At 41.7% G+C, this 25,633-nt stretch overlaps 1 protein-coding gene across 3 annotated transcripts in view; it reads right to left on the reverse strand.

Moving 5' to 3' along the window:
• The window catches only part of SLC1A4 (solute carrier family 1 member 4), a 34,783-nt gene extending 11,866 nt beyond the window's left edge, over positions 1–22,917 (reverse strand). Inside the window, exons 1-5 of one of the 3 annotated variants that reach the window (XM_032214208.1) lie at positions 21,952–22,917; positions 11,447–11,489; positions 10,179–10,241; positions 5,616–5,675; positions 1,414–1,580 (exon numbers count right to left, since the gene is read on the reverse strand). In XM_032214208.1, coding sequence (XP_032070099.1) covers positions 1,414–1,580; positions 5,616–5,675; positions 10,179–10,241; positions 11,447–11,489; positions 21,952–22,487 — 869 coding nt within the window. In that variant the 5' untranslated portion in view covers positions 22,488–22,917. The remainder of the gene's footprint in view (positions 1–1,413; positions 1,581–5,615; positions 5,676–10,178; positions 10,242–11,446; positions 11,490–21,951) is intronic. The other 2 variants (XM_032214207.1, XM_032214209.1) reach the window with 2 other exon arrangements.
• Positions 22,918–25,633: the final 2,716 nt, after the last annotated feature.

Below are 25,633 nucleotides of genomic sequence, written 5' to 3' on the forward strand. Positions count from 1 at the left end.
GACCCTCCACATATGACATGCCATTGGGTCAATCTGGCACACCCCACAATTGACTTAACAAGCAGAACCACTGCAAAACAAGGCCTGTAGTCTCCGATTCTTGTAGGCCAGCCAGTAAGATACTATGGCTGATTGCATTGAAAGCCATTGCTTGCAGAGTTTTCCAAAGTCTTCAATTTTTACTAAAGCAAACCTTTTAATCAGCATTCAGCAATTTCAAAAATTGTGCAAATGCTCCCAATGTCAAGCCAATGCCAAAAATCTAAAGTGGTTAGAATAAAGAAAGGTGGCTAATTAAAAAAAAAAAATCTTCCAACCCAATTTAAAGAAGAAAAAAAGGTATCCATATGGCAATAGTCATAGAAGACCAGACTAAAACCATTTCAGTTAAGAGTTTGGCTACCACTTTCCTATCCCACTCAGGAAAGCAGAAAACTCTATAAAGTAACACCTGAAGGTCTCTCTGAAAATGACCGTGGTACGGTATGGAGTGAATTTGCCAGAGTCCCAAGAAGGGTACCTTCTTGCACAATTTCAGCTTCCATGATCCTTTCATTCTATAGAGATTTTGAAGGACAAGCTGCAAGTCCTGCCTATTAGCTGGCCTTTTTCAATTCCAATATTGAATCAGAAAAGAAAAAGCTGCCATGTGCTAAATATTCAGGTCAGTTGCACAAGAGACATGAGAGAAATCCAGGCCTTGACCGGTCAATAGCCTATCTACAATGCTCTTGAGTCAATATATATCAAAGGAGGGGGGGAGCAGTTGATCGATTTCAGCTGCTCGGTTTTCTATATCAACTTTCCATGTCACATTGGCAGAAGGAAGTTAGAATTAGCTGATTCAGCAGAACAGGGTATAATGTTCTTCTTAGAAACAACAGTTTTAATGCCCAACTGGTACTTCTGTAGAATTCCATGACAATAGTGTTGTTACATATTATATAAGCAATAAATGGGTAATTCTAAATACCTTTGTCAAGAAGCAAATGCTACTGAATACAGTAAGAGTGTTGAATAACCATGTTTAGATTTGCACAATTAAAACCCAAAAGATATGGAAACAGGTTACTAATATAGCCACGCAACCAATGGGGGTGCAGATGAAATCCAACTGTTGAATATACAAACCGGGATATTAATAACTGAATATTTATGCCCCGTGTAACACAACCAGCAGAATAAACATTCTCCTTAACCTATTGCATATACCACCTTCTATTTGATCTTAGATTCTGCTAGGCCGTCAATCAGCTGGTAATTGTCCCTCTCAAATTAGATGCTACAGATTATGAAGACCCTTTACTACAGACTTTAGAGTTGAAGAGAGGGTAGTGTGTGTAGTAAATTGTATTTTAAACTGCTCCAACACTGGGAAGTTTTTCAGATTGCAATATTATTATAAACACTCACCACATAATCCAAGATACTAAGACCATGGTTGCTTCGTTGAAAGAATTAAAGAAACGAATGAGTTCTTCTCCTTCAGGTCCAAGTTTTTTCAAAGCTACTCCCAAAACCAGAGCAAACAGCACAAGCCCCAGAATATTCATTCCTTCAATTTCAGTGCCAACAGGGAACTGTGAATGAGATACACATAGCCATATACCATTAAGTGTTTTAATGTGGTGTGCCAATTATATGAAGCTAGATCTCCCTTTTGATATTAATTGCAGTTAACAAATGAATGGAATCAGCACTCTATGACCAAAGAAAAACCCACTAGAAATAATTTGTTCTCTTGAATAGAGATGTAATCTTTCGACAGAAGAAGTAATTTTCATAAGAGTCTTCAGAATGAAGATGTTAGATCCTCATTATTTACCATGTTGACATACTGTAGAGTTGAAAGCATTGTGTATTTAAGATTAAGTACATTATTTGTACTTATAATGTAAGATTTTTACAACACAAGGAGCATTTCAATTTGATCGTTTTGGAAGGAGGAAATATCATTTACCTAAACTACTTGTTTATTCAAAGTGGTCCTTGATACCATCTAGTTATCGTCAAATACTTTGTGCAGACAACAAAGGCAAATAATTATTGCCACATCATTTTATGGGCAGGAGAAAGGTATTACATATATTTGCTGACTGAGGATAGGCTTTGGGAATTTGAACTAAGGGAACTGACACACTTTCATACCTTCAAGATCATGGCTAAATAGAACCTAGGCATATAACATTCATACAGTTTGAGAGTGGTAGGGAGAACTATTTTTATTCCACATTCCTCTTCACATTTATATTGTCTACCAAGTCAAAAGAGATAATGAACTGTAAGAATAAAATATATAGTTTGATTAATTTGTTAATGGAAATTAAACGGATAGCATTGAATAGCTATCCAAAACACTATTTTTAAAAAGAGAAAAAAGCAAGTGGCTAAGGCAAAGAATTACTGTATACAACATTTATGTTATTGTCATATCACTGAATGAAATATATCTTTGAGGTTCTCTTCCAATGTTTGTACCACAAGTGACTATTGTCTGTGTGCTATAAGATAAATCAAATGCATGCAATTGTCAGAATTGCATGCAACCCTGTGTCAGGGTTCCAAATAACACCCCCAACCAAATAAGACTCCGAGGCAAGCATTTCCTCAAAGTTCCATTTGATTAGAGATGCCTAATAAACCTGAATCTGAAGTCTCCTGGGTTTTCCCCACCAAAGGAAAGTCTAAGTCCCTTCGCCTGCACCCACATGTCCATCACATGGTTCAATCAGGTCACCGTCCTAACTGAATTAGTTTTCCAGTCATGGCTCTCTCCAGGTGCAGGCTGAACGTCCTTGACTCCCAGGGAAAGAATGTTGTTATGGCTACACATCGCACCTCATCGCCATCCAACTCCCCTTCCAGTTCCCACAGCATGCCCATCCACCAAAGTGTGGCAGCCCTGAAGATCCAAAGAAAAAGATGGCCTCCAGGGCTGACATCCTGTATAGTTTATTAAGAAGAATGATAGATTTTTTTGTTTCTGTTATAATTTTGTGAGGTTAAAACCAATTTCGTTGTATTTAAGTACAATGACAATAAAGGTTATACTTATACTTATAAGTCAAGGGATCCTATAAGTCCTGAAGTTAGTTCAGAGTTAGTAGGCATTAGTTCCTACTTTAGGACTACTTAAAAGATAAAGGTTCCCCTCGCACATATGTGCTAGTCATTCCTGAGTCTAGGGGGCGGTGCTCATCTCCGTTTCAGCTCTGTCCAAAGACGTCTCCATGGTCATGTGGCCGGCATGACTAAACGCCGAAGGCACAAAGAACACTGCTACCTTCCCACCAAAGATGGTCCCTATTTTTCTACTTGCATTTTTTATGTCCTTTCAAACTGCTAGGTTGGCAGAAGCTGGGACAAGTAATGGGAGTTCACTCTGTTACGCAGCACTAGAGATTCAAACCAAACTGCTGACCTTTCTGTAGGACTACTTAGACTTTTGTAAAGAAAATGCTGTACTGGAAAGAACCAGAGATTTTCTCTCCATGTTAGTAAAATAAACATAAGCTATGGTGTGGTACTATGTTATACAAACATAAGCTAATATTGCTAACAAAGAGATAAAACTATCTGGTTCCTAACATTACTAACAAGAAGAATCTGCAAAAATAGAGATTCCCCAAGTAGAAATGAGAGAGATCCTGTAACTTCTTCAACGATGAAAAAAGGAGACAAGGCTCAGGTTATGCCACTCAGTCAGGTGGAGAGGACTAAAACTAATCTCCCACTTCTGACTTCAACATCACTGAAAGTGACGTTGTTCAGAGTATCCACAACTTCAAATGAGATGATTTTACAAAGCAAACATATACTGCATATCTTGGAGAGACAAAACTGATCTCAAGCAGGCAACACAAAAGCAAACCAGGACTTAAGGACAGCCTAGCAATATCAGTGAGTTGAGTTTGAGTTTATTTCATTTGTATGCCGCCCTTTTCCCTAAGGGGACTCAGGGTGGCTCACAGCTCAAAAAGGGAAGGGGGGATACAGACAGTTTAGTAACAACACAAAACAATACATAATTTAAAAAGCACAACAGTCATACCATTCGAAATAGGGGCAGCGAATCTTTAGCCCCAGGCCTGTCGGAACAGCCAGGTTTTAAGGGCTATGCGGAAGGCCTGGAGGGTGGTGAGGGTACGAATATCATGCTATGTTTCTGAGCTACCCAAATAATTTCATATAGCAGTGCAATGTTAGGTGCCAAAATGAGAAAATTCCATATTGTTAAATGTCCAAAGGCTACACTGCACTCTTATGAGAGAAAATAAAAAGAGAACAATTGTCCCATAGTAGTGCTACGGGTTGGAGGCCTCGTTAATACATCCCCTCACAGTTCCGTAGTTATTAACTCCATGATTTTGTAAGAAGAGCTGTTGGTGGGGGTTCTTGGAGCATGATTTGACAAAATAATGTGAATAAGCGGGAACCATGCTGTTCATGTTAGAGCTACAAAGCATTAGCTAACCAGATTGTGACCTGGAGGTAGATCTAATTTCACAGATGTCCTCATGGATCGTATATGGGGAAAATGGATGAGTGAGAAAGCCTGAACTCTCCACAAGTGATTCCTGGTGCTCCGTGAAGGATGAAACAAGTGGCTTCCTGCCTCAGCTATTGCATACTTCCCACTCTGGGGGAAAGTACAGACTATGCATGAATTGGCAGGACCCTTTTAAAGCTTCCATGAGCTGGAAAAGTGTAGGATAGCTTCTGTCTGCTGGAATGGCTCAGTCTTCTGCATACTTTCCCCATTTAAAAAATGCACACTGATAAAACTGGCAGGAGGACCACTTCATACTGCCTTTTTCAAGAAAAGCAACAAGCAGCTGACAATTGTAAGTTAATGAAGGACTTTTGAGAGAAAAAGAGACCTTTTCTGCCACAAAGCTATCTGATTCTGGCCCAAACATTCATTGATCTGGACTGTTTTGTTTCCATAACATTTTCCCTCCAATGCAACTTGTTTCCTAAATCAGCACAAGTGGAGAGTAACCACAATTATTTGGCCACTAAGCAGAATTGTATGTTTTAGGCCAGTAAGGTTTTTTTCTGTGGGTTTTCAGTTTTAGAAAGGGCCATGATAAGAAAGCCTCCTGTCAAAGGAGACAACAGGGATACGTTGAGGTTTTGTGGAACTACAAGCCTCTGAAGATTTGTATGATCTTACCAGCAGAGGGCTCATTTTGCCAAACTCTAATTGGAGTGAGGCTACCATGTATAATAGTCTCACGCTTCTTTCCTCCAGTACAAGAGGCAAGGTGGGATATAATAGTAATATAATGAACTAGAGAGCATCCAAGGTCTCGAGATTGCATGAATGATCTCAGTGCACAATTCAGAGGTTGCCTCATTAATTTTTTTCCTATTTTTTAAAGTCTCTGTCTGGTTTGTTACTTAATTTTCTACGAAGGAATTAAAATAATGTGAATTGCATAACCCTAAAGCAATACTATAAAAATACTGCTTCTGTTGTGACTTTTGGTTTTCCCTGGGTCAATATAGCTTCTTTTGCTTCATGCGCAGTTAGAAGATGAAACAAAAGTCTAACCCTAAAACAAGCATTTATATACAAACAAAAATATTTCATAAAATAATCACTTTCTTACCTTTTCAATAGTGGCATTCCCAAGGGAGGCATTTATTATTTCTTTATAATCAACAATGTACTGTTGATGAAAAATAATGTTTTGATTACATATATTTCACAAGAACTGTAACACGCTCTACATGGGGCTGCCCTTGAAGAGGGTTCGAAGACTTCAGCTAGTCCAGAACGCAGCTGTGCGAGCGATTATGGGTGCACCCAGGTACACCCACGTTACACCTATCCTCCGCGAGCTGCACTGGCTACTCATTAGTCTCTGGACTCGCTTCCAGGTGTTAGTCGTTACTTATAAAGCCCTACATGGCATCGGACCTGGGTACCTGAGAGACCGCCTCATGCCAATTACCTCCCATAGACCGATCAGATCGCACAGACTAGGCCTTCTCTGGATCCCATCTGCCAGCCAATGTCGGCTGGCGACTCCCCGGGAGAGAGCCTTCTCTGTTGCAGCTCCAACCCTCTGGAACGAGCTCCCCATGGAGATCCGGACCCTTACTACTCTCCCGGCCTTCCGCAAAGCCACTAAGTCTTGGCTGCTCCGGCAGGCCGGGGGGCTGTTGAAGTATCCAGCCCCACAGTAACTATGAATGTTGTGTATTTTAAATTGTTGTTTTGTCTATTTATCCCCTTCCCCTGTTTATTGTAAGCCGCCCAGAGTCCTTCGGGAGTGGGCAGCATACAAGACCAATAAACTGAACTGAAACTGAAACTGAGAAAGCTGCTCTTGCTATACTCAAGTATAAGCAATTATTTTACAAGTTAAACAATTATTTTACCACCTGAACTCGCACCTTAAATTAATCAATTGCGCAACTTTTAATTTCTTTCTTTTCTTTCATCTTTTCTTCTCTCTTTGTATGGGATATGTATGAGATATGCGTGAGATGAATGAATGTCCCACTTTTTATGATCATATTGTTGTAAAATTTTTGTGTTTTTTAACTTTTTACGTGGGGATTGTTTGGGGGAGTGTATGAGTATGCATGATTCAGAGGACCTGCCGGGAGATGCGGGGGCCATGGGGGTGGTTGAGGGGACTAGAGACACGGGAGAGGGTCGGGGTATTACGGTCGTAACAGGGAGGGGCAGATACGGCGGGGACTTTAGGGCAGGCCATCACCGGGGAAGGAGGGTTCGCTACATTACAGAGATCCCTCCTTCCGGCCCTAGGAGTCCCACTCCGAGACCAGATGGCGTAAGCAGTCAGGACCCTGGTCTCAGGCTGTTGTCGCTAAATGCCAGGTCTGTTGTACATAAGCTCCTCTCGTCCGGGACTTAATTTTAGACGAGAGGGCAGACCTGGCATGTATTACTGAAACCTGGCTGGGCCCAGAGGGAGGAGTCCCCCTTGTAGAGCTGTGCCCAGAAGGATTTCAGGTGCTACACCAGCCGAGAGCCCAGGGAAGGGGTGGGGGTGTGGCCGCTGTTATCCGGGAGTCGTTAGTTCCTCGTAGGGTCCCTGCTCCGGAGATTGTCGGGTGTGAGTCTTTGCTGTTAAAGTTGGACCTCAAGGGTCAAGTGGGTCTGCTGTTAACGTACCTGCCTCCCAACAGCGTTGCAGCAGCCCTCCCCTCGCTCGAGTCGGTAGCCGAGCTGGCAATTGAGTTCCCTAGGTTGATGGTCCTGGGGGACTTTAATTTGCCGTCGCTCGGTGAAAACTCTGAGGGGGCGCAGGAGTTCATGGCTTCCATGACAGCCATGGGCTTGACCCAAGTAATTCGAGGCCCAACCCATTCGGCGGGGCACATGCTTGACCTTGTATTTCTCTCGGAGCAGTGGATTTGTGATCTTGGTCTGAGGGGGAACGACATCATACCCCTGTCGTGGTCAGACCACTGCCTACTGAGGCTCGACTTCCGGAGACCAAACCCCCACTGTAGGGAGGAGGAACCGACCAGGTGGTTCCGCCCCAGGCGCCTTATGGAACCGTCAAGGTTCCAGACAGAGCTTGGGGTTATTCCTGACACTTTCGCCCACAGTCCGGTAGAGACTCTGGTTGCTGCGTGGCACTCGGCAGCATCGGAGGCCCTCGACCGGATTGCGCCACTGCGGCCCCTCCGAGGTGGCGGATCCCGGAGACCTCCTTGGTTCACCGAGGAACTCCGGGAGATGAAGCGCCGGAGGAGATGCCTAGAGCACCGTTGGAGGTCCGATAAGTCCGAATCGAACCGAGCAATGGTAACCACCTGCACCAAGGAATACACCAGGGCACTTAGGGCTGCAAAAAGATCTCACATAGCCACCTTGGTTGCGTCCGCTGAGTCTCGCCCAGCCGCCCTGTTTAGGATAACCCGCTCCCTATTGAATAAAAGGGAAGCGGGGGAACCCTTGCAGGGCAGAGCTGAAGATTATGCCCAATTCTTAGCGGACAAAATTGCTCGGTTTCGGTCGGACTTGGACTCCACCCCCGCAGTTCCAGCCGAGGCACAGGAGGATCAACCAGAACAGCTCTGGGTTGAGTTTCAGGACGTTACCCCTGGGGATGTGGACAAGGCCATGAGGGCTGTAAGTACCTCCACCTGTGTACTGGATCCGTGTCCCTCATGGCTGGTTACTAACTGCAGTGAGGTGACACGAGGCTGGATCCAGGCGGTTGTGACCGCCTCGCTTCGGGAGGGGAACTTCCCCGCTGCACTGAAAGCAGCGGTGGTGAGACCCCTCCTGAAGAAACCATCTTTGGATCCAGCTATCCTTAATAACTATCGTCCAGTTTCCAACCTCCCCTTCCTGGGGAAGGTTGTTGAGAAGGTGGTGGCCTTCCAGCTCCAGCGGTCCTTGGAGGAAGCAAACTATCTAGACCCCTTCCAGTCAGGCTTCAGACCCGGTTACAGCACAGAAACCGCTTTGGTCGCATTGATCGATGATCTCTGGAGAGCCAGAGATGGAGGACATTCCTCCATCCTGGTCCTCCTTGACCTCTCAGCGGCTTTCGATACCATCGACCATGGTATCCTTCTGCGACGACTGCGGGAGGTGGGAGTGGGAGGCACCGTGTTGCGGTGGTTCTCCTCCTACCTCTCGGACAGGTCGCAGTCGGTGTTAGTGGGGGGGCAGAGATCGTCCCCTAGGCCCCTAACTTATGGGGTGCCTCAGGGCTCGGTCTTATCCCCCCTACTATTCAACATCTACATGAAACCGCTGGGAGAGATCATTCGTAGGCACGGGATTAGATACCATCAATATGCGGACGATACTCAATTGTATCTGTCCGCCCCGTGCCAACTCAATGAAGCGGCAGACGTGATGAACCGAGGCCTTGAAGCTGTTATGGACTGGATGAGGGTTAACAAGCTTGTGCTCAACCCAGAAAAGACCGAGTGGCTGTTGTGTTTCCCTCCCAAAAATTCGACCAATATTCCATCTCTCAGGCTGGGGGGTCAAATTTTATACCCCTCAGAGAGGGTTCGCAACTTGGGAGTCCTCCTGGATCCACAGCTATCGTTTGACCACCATTTAATGGCTGTGACCAGGGGGGCATTCGCCCAGGTTCGCCTGGTGCGCCAGTTGCGACCCTATCTGAATCGGGAGGCTCTCACAACAGTCACCCGGGCCCTTGTGACCTCTAGGCTGGAATACTGCAATGTGCTCTACATGGGGCTGACCTTGAAGAGCATCCGGCGACTTCAGCTAGTACAGAACGCGGCCGCGCGAGTGATTGTGGGTGCACCTCGGTTCACCCGCATAACACCTATCCTCCGCGAGCTGCGCTGGCTACCTGTTGATCTCCGGATGCGCTTCAAGGTGCTATTAGTCACCCATAAAGCCCTACATGGCAGTGGATCTGGATACTTGAGAGACCGCCTTCTGCCAATTACATCCCTGCGACCAATAAGATCACATAGATTAGGCCTCCTCCGCATTCCATCGGCCAGCCAATGTCGGCTGGCAACTACAAGGAGGAGGGCCTTCTCAGTAGTAGCCCCGACCCTTTGGAACGAGCTCCCCGTAGAGATTCGCACCCTCTCCACCATCCAGGCCTTCCGCACAGCCCTTAAGAACTGGCTCGCCCGTCAGGCCTGGGGACAAGGATAGTTACCCCTCCCGAATGATGAATGTATGTTGTTTACTATTTTATTATATGTCTCTATCTTAACGTCTGTATTCCCCTTCCCCGATTTTATGTGAGCCGCCCTGAGTCCCCTCAGGGAAAAGGGCGGCCTACAAATACTAATAAAATCTAAATCTAAATCTAAATCTAAAGTCTAGGACACGGTTGGCAAAGTGCTGACTTCCCAATGTGGAACTACAACTCCCATAATCTCTCACCACTGGCTTTAATAGCCGGTGCCGATAGGACATGAAGTACACTAACATTTGGAGGGTCAGTTGTTACACATTCCTTTTGCCTGGACAGTTTTCTTCTGTGCTTATTTTTTTCCCAGGGATTCTTTCCAACATTCCCTGAGGTACAAACCTGGGCATAATCATTGAAAGGAATGGGATTTAATTCTGAACAAAATAAATAAATAAATAAAGGCAAAAAATCCTTTGTAATGATACTAAGGATTAACTCAAAAGCATGTATACTGAGTGATAAGATAATTTTAACAAAATCATTACTTACCTTTTCAATGGTAACATTGTCAATGGTTGCATTTCTAACTATGGCTTTATAATCAGTAGCATACTGAAAATGGAAAATATTGATTTTGTTAATATTTGTGGCACAATTCTAAACAAATATATAGGTTAAAACTAAATGACTTGTACAAAAAATTAATGTGAAACTTTGAGGACTACAACATCATCGATGAAAGTTATAGATCCAATTTGGCCATTTTTTTTTTTGAACATACGATGTTGCTTATGCATGAAAAACCTGTGCCTATGCACTGTTAAAGGCTTTCTACATATCTGAAGCATTTTGGTAGGACAAAAGAATAAAAGCATTCAGTCATCAGGAACTGTCTCTTTACATCACTGCATTAAGCCAGGAAAAAAATGAACAGGCAGTAAAGCAATACTGCATCCAAATGAAGCAACATCAACAAAAGTTCCTCCACAATGTATATCTGATTTCATTTTTAAAACACTTCTTGGCATTTTGGGATTGCCGCTCATACAGCTAATCATAGAACACAAGGATTTCCCATTACCAAAATGGAATGGGATCAGCTGAGATTCAAGTGCCAGTTAAACTACAGATTAAATGTGAGATTCCATAAGAAGATTGCAACCCTTCTTACAGAATTTACAGCTGCCAGTGAAGATAGTCACACATATTTTGGCCTGTTAGATTCCAACTTAATATTTGTTAGAAAGGACTGTAGTTTATTATAGGACTAAATTTTATTTTCTAAAATAAATTTCAGCAAAATTTATAAAACAAAAGGCTTCAAAAGGCTAATATTTAGCTTGTGAGACTATGACCCAGACATCTTTCTGGTCAGAGAAGTGGGTACCTAAGAACTCCTGACTGTTTGGGAACACCACCACCTGCATGACACAATGAAATGTAAACAATTTACAAAGGGAGAAAGAGCAACTCAATCTTAAGGAACATATTCATATATGCGAAAGGTGCCATGAAAAGATCATAAGGCCAGATTATTGCACAATCAAAAGCTTTTTATCAAGGATTCAAGCACCACATTGCAAATTCTTCCATTACCCTTGTTCAGTATTTTGAATTTTCTAATTATCCAAACTGCTAAGATCTTCATAATATTGGAGTATTAGATATTCTTATAATTCTGTGTAGATTAACTCTTGTAAAACACAATTTTGTACTACCTATATCTGGCAAAGAATAGCATTACAGAAATCAAACTCTTTGTGATTGAAAACTCAGAGTTCAGAATAGATTTTTAAATAGATACAAAGGATAATTACCGATCGAAAGGCCGCAGCAATAAGATTTGATGGGAACAAATTTCTGAAAAAAACAAAAACAAAAATTAGGAGTTGATAATAGTTTATAATCTTAAATTGTTTGTACATTGGTATAAAATAATCTCTCTTTTAGGATTTAACATTAGTTCATCATTAACAAGGCAGAGTGCTTTACTGCATCAGCATTTTTTAGGCCTAAATAGACATACTTGCCTCAACAGCACATTTCAAAGAACTTACAAATAATTAACAATGTTATTAATAACTGTTTTCTTCAGCGGTCACGTGACACTTCCTACAAAATGTACTAAACTTCAGAAAGTGCAATCCATTGTAGTAATGGCCAAAAAAAGGGAGTAAATCAAAGAATGATTCTAATTAAAAATGCAAGAGAATCTTAATTTGAAATTTTAGTCAGAAATATTTGTTTTCCCTATTTTATTTTGGGGAATTGTTTTTTTTAAAATAGTGAGTACTTAAATATTGTTAAGTACATTAAATATATTTCTAATAGATATTCTATAGTTCTATACTATTCTAAGGTATAATGTGTACAGTACATAACAGTATAGTACCAGTACAGGAATAAATATCAAATGTATAAAGCAGTCATAGAATTATAGTATCTAATAAGCAAAGTTCAATTCAAAATGAAAGCCATGTATTATTAGAAATAGATAATTTTATTTCAGTCAACAACCAGCTTGAAATGAGGCAAAAAAAGATACAATTATAAAGAAATGGCATACTTAAATATAAATAAAATAATGCAGCATTGCACTCTATCAAGACTGAATTAAAAACTAAAATTAAAACTAGTTAAGAACCAGATGACAGCCAGTTTGGCATAGTGGTTAATGTGCAGACTAGAAACAGGATGGGTAGTGGTGGGGGATTGTGAGTTTTAATTCTGCCTTAGGCACAAAAGCCAGATGGTGACCTTGGACCAGTCACTTTCTCTCAGCCTTAGGAAGGAGGCAATGGCAAGTCATTTCTGAAAAGCCTAGGCAAGAAGACTATAGGGGCTTCTCTAGGCAGTCTCCAAGAATTGAACAGAAGTTAAAAAAAAAAACAGATAGGGAATCACAAAATCAATCATAGATGAAGTCCAAAGATTGAATCTATGGGATAGTGAATGCACAATATAAAAATAAGATACACTATATAAAGTCTAATAATCAAAAATACAGATAATTAGTTACAGCTAGGAATTTATTCATACAAAACTGAAGATTAATGGAATAGTTAGATATTGCTCATATAGAATAGAAATCAGTTGTACCTGCACAGCCACAACTGCTACACAGAACTTCGTTGCATTATGCATAAAAAGGATCTTTGTAAAATTAGCAATATAACAGCGCAAGGAGAAGGAATTCAACTGAACCATCACTAGAAAGGCACATTTGACTAGCTGTAAGAGTTTCATTACTGTCCTATCAAACAGTGCTGAAGGCAAACTATTTGACTCTGAAGAAAAACCTGTGTTGAAATTGGAATCAATGATTTTGTTTTTGCTGATTAGGTAGGTTTGTTGTTATGGAAATGGATAGTATACTGTTGTGTAAAAGTAAAAAAAAATGAGGTTGTAATGTGGTTATCTTCTACTGCGCTAGAGAGTTGGAAGTTGGTGCCTTTTTTTCCTTTTCTCTCTTTACACCATATTTTCTCTTTTTTCTTTTTCCCTCCCCCCCCCAGTTTTCTATTACTTTTTAAATTTTTTCTTTGTATTTTATATTTTGATAAACTAATAAAATATATTATAAATGAAATTGAGATCAATGAATTGATGTAATTAATTGCTTTTGAGTTAGATGATTAAACCATAGTGGATTGGGGATCCTATATAATTACATTACTATGAATTGTGAGAAGTACTAATGTTTGTTTTGGATTATTTCTGCAGGATATGGCATGTTTTTTCTAGGACTATATTTTATGTACACATGTGCATTATGGATGAAAAAAGAAGCTGCTGTAATGCAAAGCTATATAAATCTACAACATGAAGTTCTCTTGTGTTTCTAGTTGTCCATGTCCAAATCTTCTAAAATCACCAAATTAACTGTCTCAAATCTTCAAAAAGTGAAGAAATAATGCAAAAAAAATATGCAAAAACTGATTCATACGTTGACTGCATTCATACAACTTAGCTAATTTGGTCAGATAAAGATCCAGTTGATGCATTTGCATAAATATGATTAGGGTTACACTTGGTTATTTTTTATGCCTTATATAAACCAGTTTGTTTGATTACTTGTCCAATCAGTGCATTCAGTGAAGCTAGATAATGGGTTGATTTAGTAACTAAATTGAGAGTATTGTTTGAATACAGCTAATCTGTTCAAATCCTGTCAAGCAGGATTAGGAAATAACTTTGACTATGTCCATAATTGCAAAGTGTAACACTACAGAAATACTTCATAGAAAACCACGGTATAACATAGTAGAAAATACCAGACAGAAGGAGAATAAAACTCATCAGAGAGATTTAACTCAGTTCTGTTACCAATCAACTTCCAAATATAATTTCTGAATTAAAAACCTGATTTACTGTAAGAGTAGGGTGCATACAAAATACTTTCTCCTAAAAAGAATAAAAGGACAGCCATTAGTGCACTCCAAGAGGCAAGCTGAATCCTGCAATATCTTGCCCTAATGTTTTAACCAGATCAGCCCCATGTACCCCAAACATCACAGAAAATGCACCTGCAGAATAAACAGCTCTAATCTGGTGTCAAGTCTGTATCAAAGGTTAGAGGCTAATTCTATAAATGCTGCTGGAAACAGAAGCTTTCAGGTCTATTGTACTCAGGATAAAGGGAACCAGAAAGATTGGTAGAACAAAAAGAGGATCCTTGTCTGAAGCACAGTTAAGCTGTCTGATCTCCCGTTCTATACTCAATTCATGCTAGGAAATGCTAAAGTCCACAACTGTCTAGACAATTGCATTTATCAGCAATTTTGAACTTTACTGATATTTTCTTATTTAGATTTTCTAAAAGATAACACTTTCTTGTAGACTTCATTTTTATTCCACTATTATTCTTCTAACATCTTTGATTACAATTTTCTCCAATATCCTAAGCAAACCTGTAATAAAGTCTTTTAGCAATCTCCTATGTTTATGCTGATATATTTTTGTTTAAGAAATCTTACATATATGTATGTAGTATGTATGTATGTATGTATGTATGTATATATCTTCAATAAGCTATAGCAATTCCTGCAGCCTCTGACAGCTGATGATCTGGAAAAATTGAAAGTGAAACTAGCTGTGGCAAAGATTTTTTTTTCTTGTGCTAATCAGGCTGTTTGCTGCAAGGAGGTAAATCAACAACTATAAATGCCTATAGAATGTTCAAATTTTTAGACTTGTTTTTTAAACACTGCTTTATTAGAAGTAGAAGAATAGTTGACTAAAGAAAAGGACCTCTATACCTGTGATGGCAAACGTATGGCAAATGTGCCACAGGTGGCACCTCTGCGGGCACGCGATCCGTCGGCCGAGCTCAGCTCCAGTGCACATGCCTCCCGCCAGCCAGCTTGTTTTCAGGTCTCTGCTGTGCATGAGTGTGGGGGGGGGGTGTACATGCGGGTCACATGAACATTCATGGGGGAGGGGCGCAGGGATGGGTCGCATGCAGAGGTCACACACTCATGTGCATGTGTGGGACACATGTGTGGGTTGCGTGAGCCTGCACCGGTGCGGGGCACATGAGGGGTCGTGCGCACATTGCATTACAGGTGCACAGGGGCGCTTGCTTTCAATACACAATGACAAAATGTTTAGCCATCACTGCTCTACACAATTCTGCAGTAAGTTCGAGAGATCTAGATACAAGCAAGGTCTACTTTAATCTCTTTCAGCCTTGTGCAAATCAGAACATCAAAGTTCTCCATGTCTCACATTTATTTGTCTACACTTGTATCATTAACAAAAGAATTTATCAAAATTTATGTAATTTTTTTCACAAGGATCATTCTTTGCTAGAGATGCAGCTTATGGGGATGGAAACAATTAAACAACCAAAAGGTTTTTGGTTCTTTAATTTGTTTTCTCTTCTTAATTTGCCCTTTAATTTGTTCTCTTTAACTAGACTTCTGTTAATTATTTGTTAAATACATAACATATCACAAGTTCACTTTAGTATCAAGACAATTCTCACTATTTTTTCTCATACACTAGTGCAAAATTGTTTCTCCCTTTGTATTGTTTTATTCTATTATTGCAATACACCAGTAGTACATAGTGTTTTGTAAGCTGTGTTTTAAGTAAAAACAACTGATTGATCTAACCGATTATTGGAAACCTTCTGGGAATTGCTAAATAATTGGCTAGCAGTCACTTTGCAGAGCGAGATGGGCAGTATATAAATTTAATAAATAAAAATTGTATTTACAAAATTGTAATTTTTAAGCTTTCTCAAATACTGAAACACATATACTCACAGAACTTTTTACTTGAAGAACATTCTTTGGACCAAATTAACTGGTAGTTAAATTAAAAGCTCATTTTGAGAGACAGCAACTTGAAACTTATTTATTTATTAAATTGTTTGGTGCCGATCTCGCTGTGATTTAGTAAAAAAAAAAAAACTAAATTAAATGAATCACCATGCGATGTGACTCTACCCCAACTAAGATTTGGTGGCAGAGATTCCAGCCCCTCATCTCCATGCACTTAAAAAAACTATAACATGCTCTACATGGGGGGTGCCTCTAAAAGTGATCTAAAACAGAAGTTGAACAAAATTCAGTAGCCGGAATGTGAACAGGAAAGAGTTGCAACTGCAATGTTACTTTATTACCAACAATGATTTCTGAATCCAGTTCAAGCTTAACTTCAAGACCCTTAACAGCTATCTCTGCCAAAAAATATCTCTCTCTGGCCTACACAGATCGTAGAGAGAGGACATTTAAAATCACTATCCTTTTTTTTTACAACTCTATATGGTCCCTTAATTTGAGGTAGAGATGGGGAAACTGGATGGAGCTGAGCATTTACTGGCCAGGAGCCCTTCCTGAAGCCTATGTGGAGTTCACAGCAGGTATTTTTTCTTCGTGCCCTAGGGGGAGAAACATCTCCTAGGATTAAACTCTCAACCTACTGAGTGAGAGGCAAGTGTCTTCAGCACTAGGCCACCATGCCACCCAGAATTCCCATCATATAAGAAGTCAAAAAACATGGACCCAAAGGGAATTCTACTCTGTAATGGCCTTGGTGGTATGGAACACCTGGCCTCTGGTGCTATGCCTGATATGCCACCAACCAACCTTCCACAGCTGTGAACATTGTTTTGTTTAAACAGGTGTTTGGAGTATAATTTTTAACTTTGATATGATATTGTGACCTTGATCCAATTCATATGCAGGAGATGCTGGCACAAACAAGAGTTTTAGTAAGGTTGGAGCTTGATGCTATAGCAGATGATATGCCTGTCTCCAAAAGGAATAAGTCCTATCTCACTCTTTCTTCTCTCCCACAGGAAAACAATAAGCTGAAATGTGAGGAATGTGGGTAACTATCCTCCCTTTTTGGCGGCAGCTAATGAAACAAGGCAAGTAAATTCTGACTAAAAAGATAAGGCATCAGGCATTTTCTTTGGTGACTGATTTGTCCTGAGAGAAAGACCAGCAGAACAGCTGTTAGTGGAGTTATCTAATTGCTACTGATATAGTTCCCAGTTTCAGCCAGTCATCCTGAATTATCAGGGGCTTTCAATTCTTGCACCAATTTTGTATCACAAAAAGTCAGATAGGCAGTGAGGGAGGAGCCGAAGTCACGACAACACGATGTCACCGAAAATCAGATGGTCACCGAAAATCAGATGGTCAAGATCTTGTGGGATTTCCGTATACAAACGGACAAAATACTGGCGCATAATACACCAGACATCACACTGGTTGAGAAAAACAAGGTTACAATCATAGATATTGCAATACCAGGTGATAGCAGGGTCGCCGAGAAGGAACATGAAAAAATCGCAAAATACCAGGACTTAAAAATTGAAATTCAACGACTATGGCACAAACCAGCAGTGGTAATTCCAGTGGTAATTGGCACACTGGGTGCTATTCCAAAAGCACTGGAATTACATTTGAAACAGTTAAAAATTGACAAAATCACCATCAGTCAAATGCAAAAAGCCTCACTGCTTGGAATTGCACACATATTACGAAAATATGTTACGACGTCCTAGGCCCCTGGGTGGGGCCCGACTAGTAACCAATGCCAAATCCGGCGAAACAACTGGCCGCTGTGATACAATTGTATAATAATAATAATAATAATAATAATAATAATAATAATAATAATAATAATAATCAAGAATACAGAAAAGATGTGATAAAATCAAGAATGGAGAGTTGGCAGAACAAAGCACTGCATGGTCAATTTCTGGAAAAAATAAAAGATAAAGTGGACAGTGAACAAACTTGGTTATGGTTAAAAACAGGTACATTAAAGAAAGAAACAGAGTCACTAATCCTGGCTGCGCAAGAACAAGCTATCCGCACAAATGCCATTAAGGCCAAAATCGAAAAATCCTCTGATGATGCCAATTGCAGACTTTGCAAAGAAGCTGATGAAACTGTTGATCACATACTCAGCTGCTGTAAAAAAATCGCGCAGACTGATTATAAATTGCGGCACAATTCAGTAGCACAAATGATCCATTGGAATTTGTGCAAAAATTATAATATTAAAACAGCAACAAACTGGTGGGAACATCAGCCTGAAAAAGTCACCGAAAATCAGATGGTCAAGATCTTGTGGGATTTCCGTATACAAACCGACAAAATACTGGCGCATAATACACCAGACATCACACTGGTTGAGAAAAATAAGGTCACAATCATAGACATCGCAATACCAGGTGATAGCAGGGTCGCCGAGAAGGAACATGAAAAAATCGCAAGATACCAGGACTTAAAAATCGAAATTCAACGACTATGGCACAAACCAGCAGTGGTAATTCCAGTGGTAATTGGCACACTGGGTGCTATTCCAAAAGCACTGGAATTACATTTAAAACAGTTAAAAATTGACAAAATCACCATCAGTCAAATGCAAAAAGCCGCACTGCTTGGATCTGCACGCATATTACGAAAATACGTTACGACGTCCTAGGCCCCTGGGTGGGGCCCGACTAGTAACCAATGCCAAATCCGGCGAAACAACTGGCCGCTGTGATACAATTGTACAACAACAACAACAATAATAATAATAATAATAATAATAATAATAGAATTAATCTAGATTCAGTTAAGTCTTGATTACTAGGGGGGGAAATGATATGATGCAGGATAGAGTCAAATAAAGGAGGGATAATGATAATAACATATATATATATATATATATATATATATATATATATATATATATATATATATATATATTAAGGAAATGAGATGTAAATTGTAAACAGTGATTTGGAAAGAAGGATAGAAAACTTTGTTATTAAATATTATGGATGTTTAACTAGAATAGGACATAAGAATTTAGTGTCATTGGACGATTTTAGAAATAGTAAATGAAATGCCAGTATGTGGTTGTGTATTAAATCTTAGTATATTTTATGATGAAGGACGTTTAAACAACTATAGTCAAATGAAAATGGAGGTATGATGATGATAACATGTATAAATATCTGAGTTAAAATACTTGAGTTAATATGAATTATGCTTGATGACTGTGGAAGAGATGCACGGAAGTCTTTTGTAACCAACTGATACACTTTCTACAGTAAGTAAAAAAGGAAGATTTTGTGTGTTGTGTTTGTTTTGAAAATAAAAAATAAAAAAAACTTTTTTAAAAAAGTCAGATAGGCAACATGTTAGGCAACCTTATTCATGTTGGAATTGACCATCTGTTGAAAATAAAATGCCAAAACAATTAAATCCTGTTTGTTATTATCATGATTGATAAATGTTTCTCTTTTCTTTTTAACTTTTACTCTATGATCTCTCTTCTAAGTTTTAAAGAGCGGGATAGAGATAAATTCAGTTTAGTTCACATTTTGATATGAATTTACTATATGCAGCTCCCAATGTGAAACCCCACTTACCTTTCAATTTTTACTATTGTGAATTTTGCAGAGCAATTCTACCACATATATATATATCCTCCCATAATTGGGGCTTACCAGGGGTTGTAAAAATCTAATAGATACCTTTCACCCTGGCTTCGCTGATAACGGATAAGAGCCTGTGGCCTAATGGCTAAGAAGTCTGCCTAGTAGTAATATAGCCCAGGTTCAAATCCCAGTAAGGGTATGGCTAGCTGATGAGAGCTAAATAGCTTGAAATAGATCTATACTAGTCTCCCTTTATTTATTTATCAGCACAAATAAAAAAACACAAATATAACAAAGGCAACAGTAAAAATATTGGGTTTCTGTCGTGATGGACTCTTGTGACGAGCCGATTGACAGATGATGGAAGCAGTTAGCTTCCTCCCATAATTGGGGCTTACCAGGGGTTGTAAAAATCTAATAGATACCTTTCACCCTGGCTGCGCTGATAACGGATAAGAGCCTGTGGCCTAATGGCTAAGAAGTCTGCCTAGTAGTAATATAGCCCAGGTTCAAATCCCAGGTTTATATATATATATATATATATATATATATATATATATATATATATATATATATATATATATATATATATATATATATATATGGAAAAATATGCATCCATGCAATCCAAGAAATTGCAGTTAAAGGTCCTGTATGTTTTTAAATTTGATGTTTACATAGTGAACCATACATTGATAAGGAACTGGGATAAAAATAATTTTGCTTCAAAAAAATTAAAATTTGTAAAAAAAATGAACATACATGTTGGTCTTTAAACTTTATTGTACAATGTGCCTTAATTTTAACTATTTTGATATACAGAGGAATTCTCCACCCATATACAAATCTGTTGGCAAGCTTATTCTCTAAGTGCTATAAAATGAAAAAGGTTTATTCTTTGGCCAATACCATGTTTAGTAATCATCATTTAACTGATCATCATGACATCAAGCAGGATTCATTTTTAATTAAAATCTCAGGGTATACGTAGTCAGCATCAATGCGAAAGCTACACATTCTGAATCAGCAGTTTCTGAGCTGTTTCATATTGCTCCTATACTTTCTGTAGTAGAGTCCTGGTTGTAGTCTTTTTGTTAATTGATTGGGAATAAGATATTCTAACAAATCAAATTAGCAAAGATCCTCCACTAGATGCTGCTTCTCCCCAACCCACCCTTCATCCTCTAAGTCAGTGATGGCTAATCTTTTTCTAAAGGTGTGCCAACACTGTATGTACATGTGCTATCGCGTGCGTGCCCTATCGTACACACGTGCCCACTCAACTGCGCATGGGTGAGTGACCCACCCACGCATGTGCAGGCGATCCACCCTCCGCGTATACATGAGCGACCTCCGTGCCGGGGGGGGGATTTTTGCCCTCCCCAGGCTCCAGAGGCTTTCCTGAACTCTGAGAGGCTGAAAATCAGCTGGCCAGCCCGCACATGCGTGCCGGAGCTGAAGGCTGTTGTGCCAGCAAATACGGCTCCATATGCCACAGGTTTGCCATCACAACTCTAAGTAATTCAACAGTCAAGCAACCCATAACATCTGTAAAGTAATCCAGACTGATGAGTAACCTGAATGGGAGACCATATAAGAGCAGGACATAAGCACAATTTTGCTGAAATAAACTGAAGACTTTTCTCAACCAAAAAATTTAAACATTAATATTGTGCACAGCTTTTAACAGGTTGAGTTTTCTCAGATACAGTCAAAGATTCTACAAAAGCCTAAATGAATTCACATGTGGATACTTATCTTACAAGTAGTTAGACTTTTGCATAGAAATGTTACTGATTGTATCAGATATAATCCCTTAGCTTTGAAAGGCCTCTGTCTATGATTCTTTTTTTCTCCCAATTCCTGTGTAGAAATCTGTAAACTGAAAGTATGCCTATGCCTCATGAAATGGTCTCCAGGTCTTTAAACTTATACAGTACCATAATGCATCTGTTAAGTAAACTTTGAAGAACCCAAACCTGCATTTAATCCAGAAGTAGGGAGGGAGGGAGGGGAGGGAGAGAGGGAAGGGAAGGGAAGGGAAGGGAGGAAAGAAAGAAAGAAAGAAAGAAAGAAAGAAAGAAAGAAAGAAAGAAAGAAAGAAATATCTAAAAGCATCAGGCGGACCTGGAGGTAAGAAAGTAAATAACTGGGATTTTTCAAAAGCCAAATATCTTAGTATCCTTCAGACGTTTGGACCACAACTCCCATCAGTCCTACATACATAGTCTCAATATTAAGACTATGAAAGTTGCATTTCCAAAAAAATAGAGACAGAGAGAGAGTACCAGCCATTTCCAAAAAAAGAGAGACAGAGAGAGAGAGAACTTGCAAGGCAGAAATCATCCCATGCTGAGCCATGATTCCTCCAAGTTCGCCCCTTGACCAGGAAGCTTAGGAAGGAAGCCCCCCCTCTGAATTCCTTACCTTGCTAGGTCCAGGAAAGAGTCCACGGTCTCCTTATTGGTGGGCATGGCGCCATCCAAGCCCAAGTCTTTGCTATTGAGCTCCCCGGCGCCCACCCCGGGTTTGATGATGAAAGCCAAGGCAACGGCGAGCGCCGAGGCGATCAAGGTTGTAACCAAGAAGTAGGCGATGGCGATGCCTCCCAGCTTGCCCAGGGACCGCGTGTCCAGGCTGGCTGCACCGGAGACCAGACTGCATATCACCAAGGGCAGGATGATCATCTTTAGCATACGGAGCAGCATCTCTCCCGGAAAAGCCAAGTAGGTGATTTGAGCCCGGGTGAGCGGCATTTGCCTCATCAGGGCGCCCATGGCCACCCCAACCAGCACGCCGGTTACGGTCAAGATCACGAGGCAGTTTTTCCTCAGGAACCGCCCGAAGCTCCGCAACTGGAAGAGCTTCAGCCGAGGCTGCTTCACTCCTTCCTCTCCAGCCTCGAAGCCGGTTAGCACCGTCGGCTCCAGAAAGCCATTCCGGCTGTCGGCTGGCTTCTCCATGCCGGTCGCTTGGGCTGGCGGAAACCGCTATACAATCTAATTCAGAAAAGGCGCGCAGACTAAACTGCGGTTCGGGAAAAAGGCGCTGGCCGGGCTGCTGGAGAAGCCTTGTAAACGCCTCTTGCCGAGACCCTCTCGGGACCGGAGGGAAATGTCCGCTCTTTCCAGCCGCCGCGTGCCCTAGCACCACCGAGCGCCTTTTATGCACGACGCGTCCGCTCTCGCACGCCCTGGAACGCGAGGAAGGCGGCCAGAAGCGGCGGCGGCGGCGCCCTCCCACTCGATAAGGCTGATGCAAGGCGAAGGGGCTCTGGGCTCAGCTCCAGCCACCACCACCCCTCGGACCGCTCCTCCAATCAGTCACTCCGGCGCGGTAGCCCCCTCCTATTCGAGAAGCTTCATCCAACTCTACGCGGGGGGTTTCTAGCGAAAGGGAGGGGGCGCTTGGCGAATGAGGAGCGCGAGGGAGGAGCGAACGGGCTAGGGAGGGGGGGGGGGGCTGTCATTCATTTGACAGTGTCAGGACGAGAATCCACCCTAGGGAAAGCCAACAAGCAAGCGGGCGGGCCGTGGGGAGGGTTCCTTGGAGTTTTATTTCAGCAGCGTCCCCTCGCCTCCCCGGTTTGCCATAAATGGCGAGGCGACACGGCGAGAATCGATAAGAAAGCGTCGGGCCGGGACTGGAGCGCGCGCTGTTTGCAAAATAACGCAGAACCCTCGACATGGTACGCACTCCGGACCGTACCACTTCGGGTTCGAAGGAGGAAGCGGTTCTGAACCTTTTCTCCGCCTCAAACGGTATTTCTTTTCCATTAAATAAAACAAAATAAAATTAAATAAGGCAAGTGAAAGAAATAGTTCACCTGCCGTATTGGCTTCGCTGAGGCATGGCTTAATCCAAGCCCCCAAAAAATGGCCCGTCGTGTTTTTTGCCTCCCATGATCTGAAATGGCTCGATCCTTTGTGGGGGATCCTTCCATCGGCCGGCCTGTTTTATCCGTCCACGCTTTGGTCTGAGGGAAACGCGAAGCTCGATGAAACCGGATGCCTTCTAAGCGGCAGCGATAGCAACCCGGCTACTTGCTCGGAGGACCGGAGCCGCGCTTGTGATTGACAGCCAACAGCACGGCTCAAAAGAGCTCCCACGGACCCTCCAGAAGGGCAGCCTCGGGACCTTCCATCTGTGATAAGCTGCGGTGCGAACCACCAAAGCAGGCAGGTGTGCGCCTGCTGGATGCCTCGATCCTTCTGGGCTGCCATGGGACTCGCAAGACCCCAGGCTGCTGCCTACAGGCTGAGAAATGGGAAAGCTGTTTCATGGGTGGGCACACGGTGGCAGCAGGGAGTGGTTCACCTGACCCTGCCTGATTTTGTTGGGGCAGCAACAAATAAAAATGTAAAGCTATCCCTTGCACGCGCACGCGCGCGCGCGCACACACACACACACACACACACACACACACACAAACAGTAGCCAGGCCTGCCAGGAACAGGTGCTCCCTTTCCCCCACCACCTGGGCATCCTGCTAGAGCAGTGTTTCTCAACCTTGGCAACTTGAAGATGTCCGAACTTCAACTCCCAGAATTCCCCAGCCAGCGAATGCTGGCTGGGGAATTCTGGGAGTTGAAGTCCGGACATCTTCAAGTTGCCAAGGTTGAGAAACACTGTGCTAGAGGGAACAGGGCCTGCAATCGTCCAGGCCAAACGTTCTCTAGCCAAGGGAGAAAGTAGCTGCTGCTGCAGCAGCTGCTGTCCCTTGCTTCAGTTTTCCTACTCCAGCAAGGGGCAGAGGCACCTGCCAGTGCAGCCCTTGACACCTACCCACCCCATTTCCTCCTGGGGCCTGGTAAGGCTCCTTATTCTGCCAAGAATAAGCGGGGGGTGGGGGCAAACTATTCTTTGACAATTACTCTCTGGCTGCTGGCTAAAGTTACTTGTGAGGAGTGGTCATTGGTCCTCCATGGGGATGAGAATGTGGTAACTGGAGGGAATGCCCTTCTTCCCAGTGCATTACATGGATAGAGAAAAGGCAGCTGAATAAAGGCCTGCATTGCTGAGTTGCTGGCTTAGGTGGCAGCTTCAAGGGACAGGTCTGGTTGATTCCCTCCTCTTCTGGGCAACATGACAAGTAGATCTGACCCAATTATTGCTCTGACTTGCAGTGAATTCTACATGAGTTTGCCCTTCAAGAATATCCAAAAACTTTAACTGGTGCAAACTACAGCACAATCAGTTATAAAGCACCCAAAGACCAGACAAGGAATAATGGATGGAAACTGAACAAGGAGAGCTTCAATCTAGAAATTAAAAAAAAATTCTGACTGTGCGCAAACAACCAATGGAAGTTGTGGGAGCTTCATCACTGGAAGCTTTCAAGAAGAGACTGGACTGCCACCTGTCAGAAATAGTGTAGGGTCTCCTGCTTGGGCGGGGGGCGGGGTTGGACTAGATGATCTACAAGGTCCCTTCCAACTCTGTTAATCTGTAATACACAATCAATTATATTTATCTCTGGTCAAACACATACATCTACTCCACAGCTGCATTTGTTACAGGATTGTTTCTAGGTCCAGTTTAGCTGATATTGACCTTTAAAAACTACCAAAGCATGAGTGTGGGTGATTTGAGGGACTCCCTTTCTCTGTTTTCATCCACCTGCTCCACCAGATCTAACAGAATGGACATGTAGCAGTTGTATTTTTCCAAAGAACTCCATCTGGCAGCCTCTAGGTAACAGGTGCTACCTTTCCTGCTGTGATTCTCCATGCTGTGAGAGTCACCAGAACATCCAGTTGCCTCTTGAAAAAGCACCTTTGGGACAACCATGATCTGAATAACTGAGAATCTCCATAGACATTCTCCATGCTATGGACTCCCCACCCCCACCCCCAAAAAGTGAGACTGGCATCATCACTTCTAAGTTTTGCAAGATTCCTCGACACCTGATTATTTTTGTTTTTAGCTGTTTTTATAGTTTTTAATGCTTTTAGTGTTCATTAAGGATTTTAGATGTTTATTGTTTGTTGTTGTTGTTATATAGTGCCCCAGAGTCACTCTTCTGCTGTGAGAAGAGCAGCTGTATAAAGTCCTCTACTTCCAACCGTTCATTTAGTGAACACATGATCATTTTTCACATGACATTTCA

This window comes from Thamnophis elegans, chromosome 3, assembly GCF_009769535.1.
Source record: "Thamnophis elegans isolate rThaEle1 chromosome 3, rThaEle1.pri, whole genome shotgun sequence".
NCBI lineage: Eukaryota > Metazoa > Chordata > Lepidosauria > Squamata > Colubridae > Thamnophis > Thamnophis elegans.